Source organism: Pithys albifrons, chromosome 5, assembly GCF_047495875.1.
Source record: "Pithys albifrons albifrons isolate INPA30051 chromosome 5, PitAlb_v1, whole genome shotgun sequence".
Taxonomy (NCBI): domain Eukaryota; kingdom Metazoa; phylum Chordata; class Aves; order Passeriformes; family Thamnophilidae; genus Pithys; species Pithys albifrons.
The window spans coordinates 43,577,253-43,601,894 of NC_092462.1; the positions used below are offsets into that span (position 1 = coordinate 43,577,253).

The 24,642-nt window shown below is 40.4% G+C and overlaps 1 protein-coding gene across 4 annotated transcripts in view; it reads right to left on the reverse strand.

Moving 5' to 3' along the window:
- The window catches only part of FAT1 (FAT atypical cadherin 1), a 100,302-nt gene extending 78,077 nt beyond the window's left edge, over nt 1-22,225 (reverse strand). For 3 of the 4 annotated variants that reach the window (XM_071556363.1, XM_071556362.1, XM_071556361.1), the window contains exons 1-2: nt 21,761-21,931; nt 11,805-15,090 (exon numbers count right to left, since the gene is read on the reverse strand). In XM_071556363.1, the coding sequence (XP_071412464.1) occupies nt 11,805-15,069 (3,265 nt within the window). In that variant the 5' untranslated portion in view covers nt 15,070-15,090; nt 21,761-21,931. Of the gene's footprint in view, nt 1-11,804; nt 15,091-21,760 lie in introns of all 4 variants that reach the window. The other variant, XM_071556364.1, reaches the window with a different exon arrangement.
- Nucleotides 22,226-24,642: the final 2,417 nt, after the last annotated feature.

Consider the following 24,642-nt stretch of genomic DNA (forward strand, 5'->3'; position numbering starts at 1 on the left):
TTACAGTAACAAAAAGATGTAGTATCATAGCACATTCAATATTTAGCTGACAATATTTGCTTTTGTAAGCAAGACTTTCCATGTTCAAACCTAAGTAATTAACTCAGGAATTTAAGCAATAAAAAACTAGCACTTTCAACTACAACAGAAGGAAGGAGGTATCTTTCAAGAAGATGAACTATGCTGTTAATCTCTTGGATAATAAAATAACTCATATAACCAGAATTGCAATAGCATATATAATAGAGGCATAACCAATGCACACATTCCAATCTTATCTAGAATCACTTTGATTCACTCTACCTTGCTTTCATTACAGGAAGGGCACAGCAAGGGCATTCCTGTCAAATCAAACAGTAAATTCCACAGACAGAAGTTTCCACATGTCTGATTCGTTGCAGATTAAACCCTTATCATTAGACAGCAATCTTTAATTTTCATAGAGACAGGATATACCCTGTCAGGGCAAATCTACAGGCAAAGAAGGGAGGCAGACTTAAAAAAAAAAACTGTAAACCCTCTGTAGAATGGAGATGTAGTCTCTTGGAAAGAGCTATGCATGTCACTCTCACAGCTTTGGAGAAATGGAGAGGACAAGGCACCAACATTAAAGATCACATACATAATTCGATAACCTGTAATTCCACCATAAACTTCTTTGCACTGACAGTCTTTCTAGCTGAACTACCAAACTCCCTCTCCCTCATAAATACAATGCATATGAGAAGTCTGTATCAATTTTTACCACAATATTCATTCACTCTGTATTCACTTTTAGAACATTATGTTGCCAATATCTTCATTCTTTTACCCACATGACTGGAGCAGTTCTGTAATACTCATGTACATTACCAGTAATAGCAAAATCAGAAGACTAATCTGTATCCATGCTTCTTGTGTTTTGAAATTTTAATAGAATAATCTTTTAATCCTTATATCATGTACAAAATACAAGTAAGTGTACTATGCTCAGTAATTTCAAAGCCAAAACACAGGATCACTTTCTTGAGTATAGAGATGTTTTCAAGCTTTTTGCATCAGCAAAATAAAAACCTGCATTTTGTATAAACATCTAAAATGACTGATTTAAAAAAACATGCAGATTTTCTAAGTGATTCATGTCAGTAAGGATTATTTCAGAGAGATGATCAGGCAACAAAGCAGTGCAATTACCCAGTTTTCTGTGTGTACCCTTCCCCGTCATATAAATAGATACTCAGTTCTGGCATCAGTGATACCACACTGATAAGTTTGCAAAGACACAGAATTCTGAGCCAAAAGAACGATTAACAACCACCACTACTAGTAGGTCAAGTCATTTTACATTCACTAGCTCAGCAGTTTGCTCTTTAACCCTAATGCCTATCAAAATGATGCAACTACTTATAAGAACCATGAAGATACTGATTAACCTTTTTCACAACTAATTCAAAATTAAATAGAAGCAGCTATTAGAAACATGGATAGAGATCAAAGAGTTTGGAAAACCTCAGTTCTAAATAGAAAAATTATCTGCTGCAGTCCTGTTGCTAGATTCTTTGGACAGTTCTGTATTCCCCAAAATTCCACTCTGATGGCACTGAAATGTTTGGAATTTTCTTTTCTTCAGCCATGTGAAGAGTGATGAATTGAAAATTCATTTTTGGTCACGTTCAGATGTCCAGTAGAATGAAGTCACAGATGCAGTAAGAATGATACACAGATTACAAAATGGACCTGCAAAGTATAGTGTCAGCAAAGTCCAAAGTATTTTTAAATCCAAGTTCTAAAGCTCAACTACTGCATGTAATAAGTTGTGGAAGTTTGCCAAATTCTCATATAGGTTTGTCCTTTGTTAAATATGTCCAAATGCTGTATGATTAAAGTCTAAAATCTTCAAAGAAAAGAATAAACATTATGCAATCATTTCAAGCGCCCCTCCTTCGACCTTAATATTTACTTCAAAAGATCAGCAGATGCTTAGTAGGAAATAAATCCCCAATTCAACAGATGTACCAACAGTGATATAGCAAGATGGACCTTCCATAGCTTTTGGCAACCCTTCCCTTTTATTATTCCTCTGCTTATAAGTACTTTTCAACTCAAAGAGAGACCCAAGCAAGTTAATAGGCCCTTAATATGTATCCTGCTGCCTGAACTGATTGCTGTTTATAAGATAATCTTTGGGACCCCATGTGGCTCAGATCCGTTCATCTCCTACAGACACACAGCCCTCAGGCAGCTCCGTTTTCATCAAACCAAGTTGTAACCCAATCAGCCTCTTTCACAACAAAACAAGTCCCTTACTTCCAGCATGCCTGCAATAGAGGAGAGGAGCCCCAGCTTTTGTATGGGATCGCTATTTGGCAGCTAAGGTGATGGTTTTCTCAGCAGGATACCTACAAAAACTCTCAATCTACTGTGGAAGATCCCCCACTAACAGAAAACATAAGATGAGTATGTTTGTCTAAAACTAATTCACCTTTTTTCCAAAGACACATTCTAAAAGCTACATTAACAACCCAATAGCACTTTGGGGGTTACCACCGTCACAAATGCAAATTACATAGTTTCCTTCTAGCCTAAGAAAGAAAACTAATGCCCTAGCTCCAGGCTGCTCAGGACCCTAGTCCAAACCCAGGCCTCCTTAAGCTCTGCCAAACTGAAACTCAACATTAGTTCTAAATTCCAGGCTTAGTTTACTGCACCTGAAAAGAAACACCAATGCAACAGCATCATGCCACAGGTCAACCCAGCAGCACCATAAGTTCCAGACCTTAGAGTGAACATAAGCACACCCTCAGTACAGTAGTGCAAAGCTGCAAACTGCAGTCAAGACCAGATGGCCCCTGACAGGTTAACCAGGTAACATCTTCTGAACTTGAGTGCTCAAATGCACTTGTCTAAATTCAGGTGTCAGGCAGCCAGTCTATGGCACCAGCAACCAAGCAAAGTAACTCACAGCCAAAAGTTAAGTTACCTTCCAGGAAAATGCTTTCTAGACTGCTTTGTGTGGATAGCAGCAAATTTAGGACTTGTCCTCAGTCTAATGAACAGTGAGTGCCTGGCTCTTATCTTTATTTCTTTAAACAGACACAAATTGTACTGAACGGAGTCTATACTTCTTAATATATAAAAAAAGAATTTTTAAATTTCTCCTAATACTACAGAGAATCTAGGAACATAAGAGTCATTATTAGTAAGCTGCTGTTATGACTATTTGTACTGTCTCATAAAAGACATCCTATGTGCCAAATGCCTCATTTTTAAAACCATAACAAATTGGTGGAAAATATACTTCAATTGCATGAAATTTTAAGCAAATGTTTTTAAAACTCAAAATACTACTCGATTTAGGCACAGGGTTTTTTTTTTTTAACATAACTAATTTCTTACTGCACAATGGCATGATTTTGCATTCCTGCTACTGAAGAAAAATGACCTAAAACCAGAATGATACCATACATCATCTGAGTCAACTTCACTCTGCTTTTCAATGTCATACTGAACACATGGAAACCCACCGGGTATCCTTAACTAGAAATCAGAAAATAATACTGTTTTTAAGAAATAGTCTACACAAGACTCTTAATATCTGTAATTAACAACCACAGATATGCCTCCTCAATTTCAGCATCCCACATAGAAACAGCTGTCTCTCTCATCTTGCTGATTAAACCAGGATTTCAGTTCTGTTCCATGTATTGCATGCTTGACTATCACTGAAAACTATGCTTGGGAAGAGGAAGTCCTAAAAACACGGGATAAATGCTTTAAAAAACCAGGTTACTGTGCTTGGGTGGGCATTGCACTGTAAGTGGCTTTACTATTTATTGTCACAACAAAACCTTTCTTCTGGTGGCTGTGGAGAAGCTTGATAAAGACTCTTCCACAAAGGATTCACAAGACTGCTGGTGGAAAAGTTGAAATGTGTATATCTTGTCTCCCAGTCGAAGTTTATCTCATGTTGCTCACCTTTCTCAATTCCACATCAAGAGGAGGAAATGCCCAGGGAAAACCAAAATAAATATGCCACTAGGAAAAATACTTAACATATATCAGCATTAAAATATCTTTCTAGGAAACTTAACTACCAAAGAAATCTTCACTTGCTCCACCACCTTTTTTTAAAATATGGTATTATTTTTACTAAGCTATTCGCACAGAGAAAGCTACGGGAATAATATTTCTCCATCTCTGACCTAAATTATTTCATGTTTCCTGAATAACAACAGCTGTATTTTTTAGTATTATTTAGCATAGGTAAGTGAAATTTCTTGAACAGATGTGTTCCTAGCATTTCTCGAAACACAAAAAACCTCAACCCAACCTACACTTTTATATTGGTACACATAAAAAATGCATCTCAAACTCAGAAAGTATTTAATTTTTTTCAAGAGCTTTAATTATACAATATCTGAACAAATCAATGTTTGCCCCTGTATTATTTTCCAAAGAAACAGTGAATTCAAGAGTTTTTGTTTGAATTACAGGTTTTGGCCCTAAATTCTGTTCCAGATGTCAGTATATCACTGTGACAATTGACCAGCCAATTCCAGACTCCAAGAAAAATCTGCGTAAGTCCTTTGGTTAAGAAAAAACTTCTGTCTGCTGACTAGAATGTCAATCAAATCTCCAGCATACATTAGAATCAAGTTTTAGCTCTTAACTGAAGTGCTGATGTAACCCCTCATTTAAACAATTAACTTTCCAAATTAACATTTACAGGCTTAAGAGTTTTAACTCCAACTTGGAGTTTATAGAACCTAGCAATTGTTGTGGGTTTTTCTTTTTGTTTGTTTTAGTTGTTTTGCTCTGGTTCTTTTTCATTGTTTTGGTTTTGCTGGGTTGAGTGCTTTGGTGTTTTTTTTTTTAGTTGGAGTTTTTTTGTTTGGGTTGGGTTTGGGTTTGTTTTTTTTTGGTTTTTTTTTTTTTTGCAAGCCACATCAGAATAATCTTAAATAGCTTAAATACCATTTATGCTTCAGCCACTGAAGAAAGTTAGTTCCAATACCTATATGGCAAATCATTAACTTCAGTACAATGTAATGTTGTGTTAGAGAATTCAGGGTAGGATGAAAAAAAATTGCCCGAAGAGCTAATTAGATACCTGGGAGATTAGTCTGTGCTCTGAGCTTTATTCGTGACCACACCTGTAGTACAGCAAAAATTTATTGTGCAAAAAGCTGCAACCACTTAGTATTCTGCAGAAACAGAGAATCTCCTAATTCATCTCTCTCTTCAAAAGTAGTGGGAAAGACTACTGTGTTTTGCAAGAAGAAAATCTTATGAGAAGACCCTGTTCTGTGACAGTCTTCTTCCTATTTAGTCCTCATTTTTAACTGGTCAAAATACTCACACATAAAGAATTTTAAAGTGCAAAACCTACATGCCAATGCCACTGCATCTGTGGACAGAAGCCAAGAGCCAAGCAGGAAATGTCATTGTCACAGCTTTTGTAAACAAACTTAGGCTGTGAGGTGAAGATACTGTAAGATTTAGTCAATCATACTAAACCCACTTGGAATATTCTTTCCTGACTATCAAAATCACCTAATCGATTATAATTTTTAATGTAATGTTTAATATTTTTCTTAAAAGAAGATTGGTTCCTCTCTTTTTTTTCCTATTAATAGTTTTCAGTGACCTATAGGCTCCTATAACCTGATGGATCTGAAAGGACTCAGAATAAACACAGCACTAAGTCAACACCAACATGGACCTTGTGAAGTAGAAAAATGGAAATCATTAGGAACTTCTTGGTGGGGTTTTATTACTTTTTCTTTTTTTTTTTTAATTTAAACTGAGAAAAACTAAATTTTTTTATAACCTGGTGTTTATATCCATGACTTATATAGAAAGGGTAACGAAGTATACGGAAGAAGCAATTTCAAGATGCATCATTCACTGAAACAGTGTGAAGAAAGTCCCATCTTTGTAAGGCTGCTTAACTACAATTAACTTAAAACCAAATCATACTAATTTCAGTTTTGATTAAAAATGCTTCCCCTATCTTCATGTAGTTTATGATTGTGTCCATACAACAAACAAACAGAAAACATTCCTGGGCTTTAGAACTAGATTCTGTTAAACTGCTTTTGGCTTGTGCTAACTACCACTTTTTCAAAGAACACCGGGGCAGGGGTTGAACTGCAGTAGATATCATTCGCAACAATCTGGGTGCAGCCACCCTGCCTAAAGGTATGAGAGTTGTTGGCATGGACACAGGCCAGTTGGTTTCTGTTCCAGACAACACGCTGGTTTAATAGCTATCATCCAGTTAAGTGTTCTACTCCACTCACAATCATAGTATTTAAACTTTGCTAATGCCTGTCTTCATATTAAAACTCAAGAACTATGAGTGGTGGAATGATTTGAAAGCTCAAAAGCCAAAGATGACTGAAGAAACAGAACCTGAAGCTATCCCTTATGCATAAATTTTAATCATATCCTGCATTTAAATTAATGTAATTACATGATTACTACAAAGAAATATTAACATACTTATAACATGTTAGCCATTCTTTGTTCCTTTTAAGAGTATAATTCAGTACGTTGCTTTACATAGTCAAAATCCTATTCATTCTCCTTAATGGATTACTGTCTTCCCAGCTGGAAATAGTGCTGGTAATATTAAAAATAGCATCTTATAGCCATTAAGTTGTATTGATGGTATTTTATGCACACAGAGATAATGCAATAAATGGCTCCGTTAACATTTTCTTTTATTCTCTCCTTTAACATTCTTTACTAAAACAAATCATCTTTCCTTACCACAATAGCAAAGTCATACTTGAAAATTACATGGTTCGAAGGTGCCAGTGCACAAGAAAGATAAATGTGCTAAATGTTATAAAACCACATGTGACTCGAAAACTGCCCACGCAGAAAATAACCAAAGACTGAGAAAGTGTTGGAAGGAAGTACGTGTGTGCCCTGCCTATATACTGGAGACAGCGTCTCAGGCTAGACAGATCTTTTGATGTAATAAAGCACAGTCATACTTACATCCTTTTAAGTCAGCAAATTAGTTTAATCACCTTAAACTTTGTTCTTATTGTTAAAGCAGAATTACTGTTATTCTGTAACACTTATGGCCTAATAACTTAAACTCAGATTAACAAAAGAACAGTAAGATTCCTGGTAACAGATAACTGTATTACTGATTTAAACACAAGTAATAAGGTTATCATGCATGAAGTTCAGACTGCCATATTATCCTTAACATCATTTTGGAACTAGTTTATGTGCTGGGAAATACCCTCAATTGCAGAAGTTTAGAAAACATCTGCTGGCAGCCTTACAAATTGAACTAGCTGCTAAATTTCTGATAATAATGCTTTTATAAAATTTACTGTCGTTTGAAACCTTATTGGGCAGGGCCTATATGTAATACCCAGCATCTGCATCTACGAGGGTTGTAAATGCAACCAAACTAGTATTCAACTGATTAGACACAACAGGACACCCTGGAATTAATTGCTTAAACCTTCCTTCATTTCTAAACATCAGCGTCCAGGATGAGCCCCCATCTTCTATAAACAAGATCTTTCTTAGGCTAAATATCCCATGGCATCTACACACCCAAAGTCTATCTCCCCCAGTTATCTAAATTTTGAGAACTAGAAAGAAAACCAAAACCAGAAGAAAACAACCTTGAAAAAAAGATAAAAATTGAGCTCTCAATAATAAGCTAGGAGTCCTCATATCTCAAAGAAAAGAACAATGTGCTTGGCAAAAATTCTTTGTAGAAGGCCAGATACTGAGCAAAATTACTAGCAGTTCTCATTTGTACAGCTGAAAATCAGCATGGAAACTTGCCTACCACACATTGGTGCTCCCATGACAGTGTCACATCCAGCCCACTGAGTGACATTGTTCACCTACCTATACAATTGAAAGAAGTACAAGTTCTTTCTAATACAAACTAGAGCTTCCATCTTTCGTTTAACCTTTAAGGAGTGTAAATATCTAATGGAAATGCTCCATCCTTGTATCTGACAATCAAAAGTTAAACAGAAAGACATTCTCTTTTTCCCTTCTTTCCTGATGGAATGAAAACTGTGACAAGGAAGCAATATTGCCTCAGTCCCACAAAGCTTCTGCTTCAGGTTCTCCAGCAATTGCTTCTATCATTCCTTTGAGTTTTTCTAAATGGAAGTAACAGCATGGTATTGACATGAGTTATCTCACTTTTACTGCTCAGTGCTAATGGGATTTAGATGGTGCATGGGCGGTTTTGGTGGCACACTGGGATCTGCATCAATAAAATGCATTATATTATTAATATACATACCAATCTGCTCAACTCTTTATCAAATTCTTTGAGAAAATATTTTACAGCTGCTTTAATAGGCAATTTAAATAGCCAATTGATCACCTCAGTTTACAGACTTCAATCTAGCTCACACATAAAAGCTATCTTAAATTCCCGAAACACATACACAAAAGATAAACAAATTGCTCTGTTGTATAAATTCACAGCATAGAAATCTCATTTTAACATTTTTCCTCTCATACTGTTAATAATACTCCAAAAAAAAAAATCTCAATTTATTATGTAATTTTAAGTTTATCTCTGTACAGTAACAGTCACAATGCACTGTTATACTTCTGAATCATATATTGAGTGATGACCTCTGATCTCCCTCTCTTACCCACTTGGCTTCCAGTTAACAATTTATGAGCTGGAGATAGCATGAGGCTGAACTTCAAAATAATCTCATTAGTACCATTTATTTTCTTTAGTTATACTTTCAATCTCTATAACTTCCTGAGGAAATGAGTTTCATGACTTTATTACACTTTTAGCTTAGAGAAGGAAAAATACTTCCCTTAAAACCTCTTAGCTGTGTGTGCCCTATTTCTTGCAGTGCAAAAAACAGACAGTGATACAGAAACTATTGCCATTTTATAGACTTCTATCATCTTCCTCTCCTCCTTTCCTGACATTTTCTTCAGCCTGACATCCTTTCCAGGCTAAAGAATACTTATAAGGAAGCTAAAATATGACTGACTACCAAATTCACTCCTAATATACTTTTCTCTGTGTCTTCTTGAAAAGCATGAGAGCAGTGAGGAAACTAAGTAATCAAATCAACTCCTGAGTTTGGGAGTACTGATGTTTAGGGCTCCCTGTTAAGAGATTTACTTTTAACAGTTTGGGCACAAATGCAGAAAATCGTACCTATGAAAACCTGCTGACTTAAACTGAACGTAGGTCTTGGAAAATAGTAGTCAAGACTTCATGGCAAAGATTTATTAAATTCTCTTGCAAAAATTCTAGAATTACAGGTACAAATATCAAACACTAATATAATTTTCCACCTTTTGAACTGCAAAATTAAAAAAAAATAACATGGAAAAGACAATTTGAAAGTCAACAGGAGTTCAATGCATGGAACTAGCTATTTTATGCTTCTATGATCATCATCACCTAGTCCTTCTGTAGATGTGATTGTTGTTCTTAATTCCTTATAAGCAGGGGATAAAAGGATTCCCCTTAGCTACTGAATAGTTAAGTGTTGACTCAAAATAACTTCTTAAATCTGGTTTATCCATCTTTGAACTGAAAGTGTGCTATGATGCTTTGCAGGACGAGATGTATCTCAAGGGTAAAGTCAGAAGAGTCCTACTGCAAGCTGAGAAAGTCAGTGAGTTGTTTGACAGATCTCCTCTTTCATAAATTCCTTAACACACTTTCTTGGCTAACTATTAGTCTGCTCCCTGTAACAAGGCCAGTCCATTTTGAAAAACATGACAAATATTCACACACTGCAGTATAATGAGTGCCTTCAGTAACAATTCCGAGGGCTTCTTAAAAAAAACTCTAAAAAACAAGAAGAAAAAACACAACAAGAAAAAAAAAAACACAAAAAACCCCATCACAACCAAAAAAGGTTTTGGTACAAAATTCAAGCTACACTGTTACATTGTCTATACTCTGTGTTCTTTCCCATGCTCCTTTACATCACCATTTGATGGAAAAAACACATGTACTGAACATAAATACACACTCTCTTCCCCACGCCAGTGACATAAGTGGAATTTTTTCATTAAGATTAAAAATTAGCAACCCTTCACAACCATCTCATTCCCACCAAATCCCTCTACTTTCATTCCCAAAGAACAGCAAAAACTAGATACCAGATACGAATACAAACAATGCCTCTCCCCTAGCTTGAAAACACAGAGCCACTGCCCTGGACAAGATTATTAAACAGAAGCTGGCTTTGCCCCAAGCTCTGCCAACATTGTAAACCCAGCAGATAAAAAGCAACTTACTCAAGATCACACCAATTCATCAGTCAAGCAAACCATCCCTTTGCCAAAAGAGTAAAGAGGCATACCATGCAGACAAACTAATTCTGCCATGCTAATAGCATCACAAAAATATGCATACCTAATAAATAGGTACATACCCATGAATAGGTACACATCTACAGACTGGCATCAAAATATTTGTTTACTCTTTAATTCTCACTACTGTTATCTATCACTTGGACAGTATATTGCCAAAGTCCAACTCATTCTATGGGACAACTAGTCACTTCTAAGGTACTACAACACACAGTGAACTTGAATATACTTACGTCAAAAGAAAGGCATAATGATACACAAATGAACATTCTTCAAAAATACCAAATATTTAAAAATGAAACAACGAGGTCTTGGAAAGTATTAAATTCTCCAGTTTTAGAAAATTTGTACCACAACCTTAACTACGTGCTTTTTTAAAAGCAAAGCTAAGAGAAGCAATGCTACATTTCAACCTGTAGATCTGGTTCTATGGCCACAAACTACACAATTTAATAACTAACTTTCTATAGAAGAAAAAATACTGTCAGTAACAGTTTGTTCACCTGAACCCTGAAGAGTGATTTCCTGACTCTGTATTACCCACATTCACAATTGTGGGAAGCATATAGAACACACAGAAGGGCTACTGGATGAATCACATATGATTGTCACTTTTATTCTCAGTTACAAGTCTTTTTTTCTGTAAAACATTCATCACATATGTTGTCAGTTACCTATGTGTAACCTGTAGCTGAATTTTGCACCAAATTCTTCCTCAATTTATATTAAGAAGATTAGATAATAGCACAATATCAATATTCTACCTTTATCAAATGTATAAATGAAAGGGTAACTACACAGACATTCAACCAAAATGATCAAAATCAGCACTAAAATTTTATTGAAAACAGAACTATATTTCTTTGAAATATGTGACAATGGAAAAACTCCCACCAGTTGCTCATCCATCTACATATTATTACTGAAGTAAGTCAACAGTTCAGTCTGCTTCACTTAGACAAGATTTTTTTGAGGCTGCATCTATGCTTTCTTTGGCAGAAGCTTTTTGATGAAGACACTACTTACTAACTTCCAGGTACCTGTAACAACTCTGAAAGACAACTAACAAAACCAGCATGTATGGCGTTATCACACCCATGCGTACCTCCAGTAAAAGAGGAGGTATCTCACTTGAGATTAAAAGGCATGAAAATCTCTGCAGAAAGCAGAGACAGTAGGGCTCACACAAGGCAAACCTTCATTTTGTATCAGTAGTATTCTTACTTTTGCTAGGTAACATATTTTAAAACCTAAGCATGGCTTTAGGTAGCTGAATGGAAATGAGGACAGAAGAAAATCACCTATCAAATGTAAAATTTCACTTAGTGGTGACAGAACTATACATTTTTGGCAATATCTTTTTGTCCTAACAACACACATGTCAACTGTGACAATGCTGATTTGCTGAACTCTTTCCTAGCGTATGATTTTATTTAGCTGACAAAAATGGCAGAAAGTCATCTTACCTTTTTCTTCATCTATTCGAAAAACTCCTATACCAGATCCATCTCTGATGGAATATCTTATTTCCCCATCTCGTCCTGCATCTTCATCATAAGCTGATACAGTCATTACTGAAGAGCCAATAGGGGCATCTTCTTTTATAAAGCCTTTATCTGCAAATATGGAGAACCGTGGAGGGTGCAAGTTTTCATTTACATCAACTATCTCAACCTCGACGAAACAGGTAGAGGACAATGAAATGGGTTTTCCTTTGTCCTTGGCCCGCACAGTCAAATTATAAAGTTGTGTCTTCTCATAATCCAGTCTTTGTACAATACGTATTGCTCCACTTAGTTTGTCAACATCAAAGGTGCCATCTCCACTGTCCAAAAGACTGTATCGTACTTGACTTGACTGGCCTAAATCAGGATCGTAGGCTTCTAACCACGTAATAATGGTTCCCTCAGGAAGATCTTCTCGAATTTTAACATGATAATTAGAAGGAATAAACTTGGGAGGATTGTCATTAACATCTTCTACAGACACTTTCAAAATAATTGTTGAAAATAATTGACGTTCTTCAGTAGGTTGGTCCCTAGCCTCGATTTTCAAGAAATAGACGTGCTGTTCCTCACGATCCAGAACCCCTACAACTTTCACAACTCCTGTCACAGAATTAATAGTAAACTTGTCTGTATCTGTAAGAAGAGAATATTTCACCTCTCCATTAGCCCCCAAATCTTTATCAGTAGCTTCTACTTGAATTATTTCACTGTCTGGCTCTTTGTTTTCACTCACTTCAACAAAATAACTGTCTTGAAGGAACTCTGGTGGGTTGTCATTAGCATCCAAAATTTTTATATCTAAAAGGGCCCAGGCAGACTTTTGTGGTATTCCAAGATCGTATACAGTAATATTGAGAGCATATTTATCTTTTAGTTCTCGGTCAAGGGGAGATAAAATTTTCAGCATTCCGCTTTCCATATCAACAATGAAACTACTGTCTTCATTACCTCCAGAAATAACATACACTAGCTTTCCATTGAAGCCGGTATCAGGATCAGTAGCATTCATAAGTATTATGCTAGAGCCCACAGGCTGATCTTCTCTTATCTCAATGCTACTGAGAGTACTTCTAAACTGAGGTGCATGCACATTGACAGAGTGAGTATCAAAGAAAACATCCTCAACTTCCCCACGACTGTGCAATTTATTTGCTTGTAAGAGCTTCTCTGCAAGCATTTTGGCAACACCAGTTTCTTCACATTGCAAGTTGACTGGTTTGCGGCTATTAGCTACAGTTATGTTGATATACAATGGTTCTGCAAAGTTCTCTCCATCTGTAGCTGTAATTTTCAAACTGTAAAAAGACATTTTAGCACCTATGCCATCTATTAGTGACTGTTTGAGTGAAAGTACTCCAGAATTTGGATTTAGGCTAAATAAGTCCAGTTCATTTCCAGATTCTATTTGGTATCTCACCAACTGGAGCTCATCAGCATCAATAGCAGATACAGTTGCTATTTGTTCTCCAACACCAAGATCCCTGGGGATTATACCCTCACAATTTATTTTCTCAAAGAGAGGTATATTGTCATTCAAGTTGTTTAAAATAATAGTAACAGGAACTTCAACTTCTCGACGATATGGTATACCCCAATCAGAAGCTCGAATCCTTAAACTGTAAACTCTCGGCATCAATTCATAATCCAAGTCTTCTGAGGTACTAATAATTCCACTGAAATGGTTAATTACAAATGGTAAAGGATTTAGGTTTGCAATGCTATAAGTCACATAACCATTTTCCCCTTCATCGGGGTCTTTTGCGGTTACTCGCATGATACTCGTACCTATTGACACATTTTCATCGAAGGAGGCTTTATAGGATGTCTGAGTAAATTCGGGAGAATTGCTGTTCATGCCTAGTACCTTAACTAGTACTTTTGCAGAAGCTCTTCTGTCACTCGTCACAACTTCAAGTTCAAAATGGGATGCATATTGTGCTTTTATGGGTTCTAACGTGGTAATAAGGCCGGTGTGAGTGTTTAAATTGAATTTCACTTTTCCCTGTGTGTTTTTGAATGCGTATCTTAAGTGTGGGTAAGTAGGCACAGCTTTCACCATTATCACAGGTGTGTTTGGAGGGGCAAATTCACTTATTTCAGCTCTATATATCTCTTTTTCAAATCTGACAGGACCAGACTTAAATTGTGGTGATGTTACATGAACAACCTTCACAGAAGAAAACTGTGGGGGATTTCCTTTATCTTTAGCTTGAAGGGTAAGGTTATATCCAAAAGGGTGACTCTCCCAGTCAATGTGACCAATGGCTTTTATTCTGTATTCTTTACCTCCTGGAACAGACCTCACAGTTTTGAACTGTTGGAGCGCATCTCCTGCAACAATATTTAATGATGCTATTTCCCCATTTGAACCCTGATCATTGTCCTCTACAGTTACAATTGCATATGTTGGATCTCTGTCTGATTCCGATGGAGTCAGTGGAACAGCTGTAATAACAGGAGCGTATTCATTTGCTTGCTCCACATGAACAGTTAGTTTTGCCATACTGCTTATGCCACTGCTTCCATATAGCTTCAGCCCACGGTCCACTGCAAGAATTTCCATCTCATACTGCTTGGTGTCTGAGTAGTCAAGTCTACCAGTTAGAACTACCACTCCACTAGTTGGATGTATAGCAAACACATCTGTTCTTTCTTTAAAGCTATAGTAGAACTCTCCATTTGTTCCTATGTCTGCATCTGTTGCACTGACTCTTGCAATGCTGGTCCTTATTGCTGTGTTTTCAGGCAACGAAACACTGTAAGATGTTGGAGAAAACAAAGGCCGCAAGTCATTTGTATCCAGTACCTGTATCCTGACCTTTGTGCGTGTTTCAGCATTCGTGTTTTTTTCAACTGCTTTAACAGTCAGTATGTAATGGTCTCTCACCTCTCTGTTAAGGATAGCTGTGTTTCCTCCCTTGGTCCGTATTCTCAAAAAACAAAAGTTTCCAAGAACATATTCTTCAGCTTTGAACAAGTTCTCATTGTCGCCAGAAATAATTTTGTATCTTAGGTCCCATAATGGATCTGTAATGTAAATGCCCATTTTGACTGGATGCCCAACGTAAGTCTTGGCTGCAGAATTCTCATACACAGTAGCATTATACTGTACTTGGGTAAATTGCATTGGTGAAGCATGATGTGGCCTTTGATTTCCTTCACAGTTTTCAAAATGCTGCATCAACAGCATCAGCAGCAACAGCATAGTCCAGTATCTTCCCATGGCAGCAATTATAAAGAAACCCTGAAACAAGATAGAGATGTGGTAAGACTAACGACTGTTCAAATGTTTATCAAATAAACTTGATGCTAAGTTCAGAATTCAAATTTGAAAATAAACTAGAAGTTACATATCTAGATTATATACAGAAAGTTTCAAAATTATTTACAGTAATATAAATGCAGATAAATTTAAACTCCCGAAAAATGCTAAGAATCCATGAGATCAAAAGTCTAGGAATTACTAACACAAGACAAGGTTTAGGAATTAAGTTCAACGAACAACTCCATGAAGTAACATGCTAGAAGAAATATGTCAGTGATATCTGCTATAAGCCAGCAAACTAGATCTGAACTAATCTGGAGTAATGAACATTCACTCTGGCTCTCTACTTTGTACATGACATTGACTTCTAATAGAAAATTCTCCTCCCTCATCTCACTCAAGACTGTAAATGGCTGATGTCCAACTATGTGGAAGTAAACTGCAGAAGTTGGCTTGAAATAACCACGAATTCTTTAAAATATCCATGTGCACCTGTTTCAAGAACTATAAAAGTTATAAACAGAATAATTCTGTATTGTACTCTCTCCAGCTCCGAGTACCTGTGTAAGAGTTGTGTTTATCATGAAAAAAAAATTTTATCAAGCATCACTAAGTTGTAAAGCCAATAAAGAATGAGACGTATTTCTTTATTACCCTCTCAGAAGAGATCTGAAACAAATTAGTATCAAAAGCTATGAGAACAGAAATCTATTAGAATCACTAGATAAATGCTTAAGCCGTTATTACTCCAACACACTCCAGAAATGACAGAGAAAGAACCTGGAACAGCAAGACAGACACAGAGGCACACCTTCATTGGTTTCCCTTTTGAAAAAGTCAATGTAACACTTCCACTACCTAAATCCAGGCAAGATTGCAGTAAGAAGGTCAGAAACCTCAGGAACAAGACAAGTTGGACCACTTTCTTTATCTGGGTCAAGAGATGTCTTTGGATGATATTCTTGGGCACGTGGTGTGACTCTTGGGGATGGTCCTGTGCAGGGCCAGGAGCTGGATTTGATGAGCTTTTCCAGCTTAGCATATTCTGTGATTCACTCCCCAAAGTCTCACAGGATAACAAATCAAAGTCTCAGAAGACTCCCTCCATAAGCCCAAGCTTTCAACAAGATCTTGGGAGCAAAATTTCTTTCCAGGAAGTAGAAAGCAATCTTGCACTGACTCAACTACTTTAAGCAGTACAAACTGATTTCTTTTACCTTTCCCTATTTATCATAAATATTTTTTCCTTACCTCTCCTGTTGCATTTTCTTCTCTGGCCAGTCTGCTATGTAAGTAATACTAATTACTTACTTACTGTAACATTCATTGTTTCTGATTTTTTTCACCCACATTTTAGCCCTACTTTGTCCTTACCCCAAACTCTTAGTAGTTAACTGTTTATACAACTGGCATTGTATAATACTTCAGATATTTACCAAGGTTATATTATGTTGATTTTTGGATAATCCTAGATCAACATTTATTAGTTTCTAGTAGCTTTGTAAATTATAGTAAGATGGAAACAGTGTCACATAAAATGAATGACTAACCACCCCTGGAGGTATTTAAGAGACTGGATGTGGCACTTAGTGCCATGTTCTAGTAGACAAGGTGGTGTTAGGTCAAAGGTTGGACTCTACAATCTCAGAAATCTTTTCCAATCTAGCTGACTCTGTGATTCTGCAAACAATTTAAGACTCATATCCACACAAACTATACCAAGTATTGGAGAGGAGTAATAAAAAAGAGTATCCTTTCGGAAGGAGAAAAAAAAAGTGTCTGTCTTCTCAATCTAGCAATTAAGTTGCACAATTTAACTTACAGACACCGCAAACAATAAAAAGCAAATAAGCAAATAATAAAAAGCATAAAAGCTTTTAAAAGCAAGTAACTAGCTGGAACCAATACTTACAAGGTCTTAACACTGAATGAAGGAAAGGTTTTGAGGACAAATGAGTGTGAGGTTGGAACAGTAACTGTTACAATGGGTTAACAATATTATTCCTCCCCCATCTACTTTTCTTCCCAGGCTATGACATGTCCTGGAAATATAGAGACACTTGGGTCTCCAGGGCATGATCCCCTAACATACTGCCAATTTCACAAATACTTGCTTAAAATGAAAACAAACAAACAAACAAAACAAACAAACTCTCATACACAATGAAATCCCTGCAAAAAATAACTGATATCAATATTCCAAAACTCTGAGCAATTTAAGGTGCCATTAGAGGGCCTAAAAGACATGTTAAGAAATTATTACAAAAATTTTAAGCAATCAACAAAACCAGGTTCTTTTCCTCCATCTTGCTGGAATTTTGGAAGCTATTATCAAAATCTGCATAATGATCAGCCCTTATGCTGATCTGATCAGATCTTATCCTCTTTTTACACTAGCATTTATTATTATAACTGTTATTACTACTACTAATGAAGATTTATACTCAAGTCCAAAACCCAGCTTTACTTCTGATGCTGTGGCATCTTCTAACTCATAGCCCATTGCCAAATGGAAGTATAGGCATTCTGACGTTGTGTATTTATTATGTAAAACACTGTATCTGTTTGTATCTTTTATCATTTTCTCCTCACATCCCAAGTACATTAGACACAATCTGTACCACAAGAAGATGCAGTAGACTGCTTTAAAGTATCCAAACGCCTCCTTAATATTCAAAGTTGAACATATGTGTACATTTTACTATTACTGTAAATATTTTTCTGTGCCATAGTACCTTGAGCATTTTTTGCCACTCTTCTGTAATAGCTTCAAATAGAGTCTGCTCAGAACTAACAATATGCAGCCTATTACAAACAATGATGCAACCACCAGTAGGAGAATCCATTCCTCAGCAGCAACTCCAAAGATTTGCTGAGTCACAATCAAGAACTTAAAAGCATCTCTCAACTAAACAGTTAACCATGGCAGATAGAAACAAGTTAGTCATTTATTTTATGTGACACTGTTTCCATCTTGTTATAATTTACAAAGCTACTAGAAACTAAAAAATGTTGATCTAGGATTATCTAAAAATCAACACAATATAATCTTGGTAAATATCTGAAGTATTATAAAATGTCAGTTGTATAAACAGTTAACTACTAAGAGAAAGTATGAAAGTGTTAAAATAAAGTGATAATGTGTTAGATATAAACTCAGATTGCTCATATTAGTGTGCCAGATGACTGAATTTCAAAAACATTTTAGCCAAAGGCTACACTTTAAACTCCTGAATTTTTATTATCTTTGGCGTATGACCAGTTTAGGATTTTCTGATTCCGTTTTCAATACAGAAGGCAACTGTTTGCTTAGCAAAACATCATAGCTCTAAATTACAAGAACTGCATATGGTATTCTGAAAAGCTACTTTCAAACAAACTTTGATTTCTTATTTGGAAATTCTTGTTCAGCTAATTTTTATTTTTATACCTATCCAGGTCCTTTTTATTTATATGTATATTCAGCACTGGGATAGCTAAGAAAGTTTGTTACAATGTTAACAAAATTATGTAAACATCAAATTGTTAACGTAATTTGTACATAGGAAAAATACTAACACAACCGACAAATACAAAAGTATCTTTGCATTAAAGGCATAAGAATAAATATAATTTTGGGCCTACCAGAGCTCAAACTGGTAATTTACAAATAAGTAGGACTGGATAAGATAGCAGTCATATAAAAGACCATTTATCCTAGCAAAACGTTTACCATATCTAGACTTAGAAGTTTATGGTTTCAGATGTGAAAGTTTTAGGCATAAAATAAAGAATTTAGCAAACAGTAACTTCAATGCCAAGAAAGCAAACAAACAAAAAAAAAAAAAAAAGAGACCAAGAGACCAAAAAGCTTCTCTGCTACATAATGTATACGGCAGTTAAATGCCACACTGACACCCAATCCCATCAGATCTTGGAAGTTAAGCAGGGTTAGCACCAGTTAGTACTTGGATGGGAGACCTCCTGGGAATACCGGGGGCTGGAGGTATTCCTCATCCCTGAGGACTTCACTGGCACCATCCAAGCTCGCTCGGCTGTGGCAGATGAACCTCAGGACTTAAACAGTGGGGCCAGTTCTGCGCACGCTGTGCCTCACCTAAAAAATCACTGCGCAGGCTCGAAGGACACACCCACGTGGGGAGAGCCCTTCCCAAATCTTTGTTGCTGAAGCCTAGACATGATGATGATAGTGTATCAATGGTGAGCATACACTGAGAGATTTATTCCACCAGCAATAAAAAGTTGTAGGTAGAAAAAGAATGTAAATCAGGTGACATACCCCAATGAGTCTTAGTCCCATTGCTATCCTTTTTCTATATGCAAGATCTACTACTTCAGTCCAGGAGAATCTGCTATAAGACTAAGCTATATAATTTTCATTATAAGAATGAGAGTCTGTAAGCAAGGCCTGTTCCACCACTCTTGAGGCACATCAGAGCACTCTGAGAACTAAAAGAGGTTCTTTCATGCTGTTTCTACAACACTTGTCTACTGAAATTATTCACTAACTTTTAACAAATGTAGTGGGAGTTTCACCCCATTTGTGCATCAGCTTCTTTGATTCGTAGAGTTATTGACACTGTCTCCACTAAGCAAAAGATCACCTACTTACTTTAGAGGTTGGTTTTAATCAACTCAACTAATGCTATTCGATAGAAAAGTACTGTGAAAAGTTATTTTGGCAGTAACTAAACCATCATGACAGAGTTGCTACCATAGTCATCTACAAGACATCATGTGACTTTGTGAGCTGCACTAACTGGGGTTATGCTACTCTTTCAATTGTTTAAAAGCTATTATTTACATAGACTGAGTAGAAAAAAAGATGACCAGGTTTAGATGTTTCAACATGCTTAACTTTCCAATCAAAAAATTTAACAGTGTTTTTTGCTTTTCTGGGAGGGTGTCTGTCTGTTTTGGTATTCAGAAATTAACACATGATGAGAGTGTATGGTAGTGTTACTTAAGCAAAGCTGGTAAATTATTCAAAAAATGTACACTGTCGCATAGATTAACATAACAGTTTCAACTTGTGACTGAAGTCCAGAAAGTTTTATATTTGTATTCCCCACCCACATTGTGAGTTAATTTCAGGAGATACTTTGATTTATGCTTTCCAGATCTTTATTGTTAAAAGCAAAATGCAGCAGCTGTATTTAGACAGCAGAAAAAGAATCTGAAACCAGAATGAAACAAAGATTCACACAGAGATTTTATACTATTTATCTGTAGGCAGTTATTTACTAGTGTATCCAATATCGAACTCGCCAGCTGTGCAAGGAAAAGCATACCGACAATCTCTGGGAATGAGAGTTTGATCGAAATTTAGCACAGCACCTTAAAATTGGTTATGACAGAAATAGTTCTACAGATCTTGAATCCAGTTTTAAACTTAAAAAATATGACGTATCTAAATCTTTGAGAGCCTAAAGGTATTTACACTTGTTTACTTGCACTGGTAGCAGGGTTAACAGCCATACAAAGTTCTTTAGCGTGCTGAATAAAAAAAAAAAAACAAAAACAAAACAACTACCCCACTGATGGGGTGACTCCAAAAGTTTGCCTTCAAGTCTCCTAAAAGCAAGATTTTAGGATTTCACGGAGAACAAAGCTTAAAAATGAAATAGTTTACAGTGTTAAAGATATTTTACTCAATAAATATTGAGTAAATATTTCCACATGGCTAGAAAAGCAAATGAGAAATACACAGCATTCTTGTCTTTTACAGAGAGACAGCAGAAATGGTAAAGCAATACAGGTAGTATTTCCTATGCAACTGCCTAAGAACAACTTGCAGGCAAGTATTTAAATCTCATGAAAACCTGCTGCTAGAAAGCAGCATGTCTTTAACTAATTAATGTGTGTCCAAAAAGAAAAAAAAAAGTCTACAACAGGGGGATACTACCAGCGGTAAGACACGGCGTCACTAATTGACCCAAGAGACTAAAAAGCGCATCTTTCAAACATTGCTTTGTTCTGTTTCAACTGCCCTGAAGAGGAAGAAAGGTGGCAAAATCCAACTGAAGGGTCAAGCCGGGACCTCCCGAGGAGGTGCTGCCAAACGCCACGTCCTGGCGGGCGCTGCCCTTTACCTTTAGGAGGAATCCGGTGAGGAACGCAACGAGGGACGCAGTGTACAAGTCCGAACAAAGGAACAAACTCACACCAAGGTACTTCTCGCTCGCCGTCAGTCGCCCCTGCCGGCTCACCCGGGAATGAAGTTTGCAGTGGCCCATCAGACGCATTAGCAGACACCTTGCCTCAGGGGAAAGCACCCTTTCCTCTGCCCAACTTAGGCGCAATCTGGCCGCTAAACTCGGCTGACTCTCAAGGAGCGCGGCCCCCGCTCCATCCCGGCTGGCCGCCGCCAGCCGCGGGGGGGCCACGGGGCGCCAGGGCCGCGACACCAGGCGGGGGACAGGGGGGATGGGGCCGGCGCCGCTCCGCAGCCGCCCCCCTCCGACCGAGGCACCACGAGGCGGCCGCTCCCCCAGCGCCTCCGGGCGGCCCCACCGCCGTCCCGCCCGAGCCGCAACTTCCCGAAGGGTCCGCGCCGACCGACCGCCTTCTCTGCGCGCCAGCGCTGCCCGCCGGTCCTTCCCCACCGCCAAAACTTCTCCCAACTTTCCCGGCCGGCCCGGCGCCTCACCTCTCTGCGGCTCGCTGCCTGCTGGGCGGGGATGCGGGCCGGGGCCAGCCCCGCACGGTGCCCGCCGCGCCGCTCCCCCTTTCTTCCCCGGCCACCAGCGTGCCTCGTCGGTGCCCCGCCGGTGCCTCTCCGCCCCCTGCGGCCCCCGCCGCCGGATTCCTCCGCGGCGCTGGACGGCCGCCCCTCCGGAACTCGTTTCTGCGACGCCGTGTAGAGCCCCGGCAGCCCCCGCACCTCGGCCCGGCCCGGCCGCGGGAGGACGAAAAGTGAAGGAGACTTGGCGAAGGCCGAGCCGCAGCCCAAGCTGGTCCTCCTGTGGCTCGGGGTACCCCTAAACCTCAGCTGCGCTCGCCCCGCTTCAGCCCGACGGGGGCGACAGGGAGGCCGGTGCCGGTCCAGGGACGGGGGCGCCTTCGCGTGTGGCGAAGTCTTCCCCCAGAAATGCTACTTAGAAACTTCGGAAAGCTGCTACTCGGAAAGTCTTACGGGGATGGCGAGGGAGACCGTCAGAGCCCACGGAAACACGCGGTCCTCTGATGTCCGAGGAACAGCGAGTGCCCGGGACAAGCCCCGCGGTCCCCGCCCGCACCGGTGGCAGCAAGGAGCGCCCAGTCGCGACCGCAGCGCCGCGGCGGCCGCTCTTCCTCCCGCAGGCGGCCGGGATGCCGCCCCCGGGCCGTGCCGGCGGGCTTGGACTCACGCTTCCCCGCCTCGAACCCTTGAGCTGGGCTGGGCGAGCAGCTCGAGAACGGCTGGGCGGAGTCGGGAGGTCTCTCGGCAGAAGCCAAGAGCGACTGGCGGCTGCCTGGCACCGCTGAAGGCAGTGGCGCCCTGCTCCAGCGTCGGGAAAACCAGCGGCGAGGAGAGCCAGTGCGGAGCCGGGTACAGCCGGGGAGCTCGGCGGCGACCGCTCCTCGGCCTGCGGAGGGGGTACAGGCTTACTCAGGTGGAAAAGCGGCTTGCCATAGTAATGCTTATGCGATGTCTGTCAACCTGACAGCCCGGTGTTAAAGATTAATACTCCCAAACAGTCCTCGAAGGATTCCCCGCTCATTCATAAGTGATTACACTTAACGATCAAATGTTTGCCTGAGGAATCCCGTCCCTGCGGCCTCACAGTGAAGTCGCGTTGCGGGCGGGTGACGTCGGCGGGGGTGCATTTACCGCGCATTAGCCCTATCACGTCTTTTACTAGCCACATAATTAAATACAGCCAGCGGCGCAGCGGGCCCCTCTGCAACCACAGCCTCATGCGCAAAGGGCCGCAGGTCAGAGGGAACCGACCCCGTTAGAAAGCGCCAGCTCTCAGGGTCACCACAGAGTACGCTCCACCGTATAGGGTCCGCGCTCCCTTCCCGGGCCGCGGCGGCAGCCCCCGGGCTGGGCAGCGGGCACCGGGAAGCGGCAGTTCTGCGGCGGGCAGGCAGAGGGCGCCGCGTCACAGCGCACGGGGAGCCGGGCACGGCGCGGCTCCAGAGCCAGCGGCCGGCTCCGGCTCTCCCGAACCGAGCACAGCAGAGCCGGTGGCCCCGCGGTGACGAGTCCGTCTCCGGCTGCAGGGCTTGGAGTCGGGAAACCCGAGCCTCCCGCCATCCACGAAGAGCTGTATAGCTGGGGGTACCCTCAGCTCTAAGTCCACGTAGTTTCGCATGCAGTCGCTGTGCGGGGTATACATACATACTGATATATACATAAACACACGCTCTACACAGTTACAAACTACGGGCTGAATCGAAGACCCGACTGTATTCCGTAGCGCATAAGAACTGGAGCACCAGAACTCTCATGCGGATCATCCCTCTCAGCACCCTGCTGATAATAAACTAATAAAACAAAGAACTCACCAGACCAGCTGGACTCGGCACTCTTCTCACAAAGTCCGCTCCAGCTCAGTTCATCTCCGCACGCTTCCTCCCCCCCTTTCTTTTCCGTCCTTCGGAGAAGGCTCGAGCAATGCCCCGGTGCCCGCACGCCTCTAAAGCTTGCGCCCCGCGGCGGCCCTGGCGCTCACCGCGGCCCCGGCGCGCAGCCAGCGCGGCGCCCGGCCCCGCCGCCACAGCGCGGCATGTCGGCTCCGACCCATCCGCTGCTTCAAACTTCAGGGTGGGAAGGAAAAATAGACGGGGAGGGGGAGAAGAGACGAAAAAAAGAAACAAAACAAGAAAGAGAAAAGGAAGAAACAAAGAGGGTGAAAGGGAAGGAGAGATCCAACTTTCTTAAAACATGTCCAGGCAAAGAACGGGCAGAGTTGAGGAGTTGCAGCAGCGGAGAGAGTGAGAGTGGGGACGCTGTGCCGGATCGCCGATTCCTTCCCTCCCTCCTTCCTTCCCCCGCCTGTCTCCTTCCTTCTCTCCCTCCCTCCTCTCTCCTCCTCCGTCTTTCGCACTCCGTCTGTCCCCTTCGGACCCTGCTCGCGGCAGCTCCACCCCCTCCCTCCCCTCGCCGCTGCAGCTGAGCGCGGCGGCGGGAGCAGCGCGCACCTCTCCGCGCGGGGGTCCGCAGGTGCGGCGAGGCGCCCGGCACAGCCCCTCGGCACAGGCCCGGCGCCCCGGCCCCACGCCGAGCCGAGCCGACTCTCCGCCGCTTCGAGGCCCCGCTGGCAGCGCCGCCGCAACGCTGCCCGGTTCGGCGGGACGGCTCTTCTCCGCCGCACGGCTGCGGGCGCCCCGCATTAGTGCCTCACGGCTCCTGGGCGGCGGGGCACAACCGCCAGGATCACCGGTTGGCTCCAAGGGGGCTGAGCACAAGAATCTCCCACTCTCTCCCGGCCGCTTTATGACTAGAATAGTTTCCCCCTCCTTTTTGTTTTCTTCTTTTCCCTTTTTGTCTTTTTTCCCCCCGTTTTTTTCTTCTTTTTCTTCTTCCTCTTTTTCTTTTTTCTT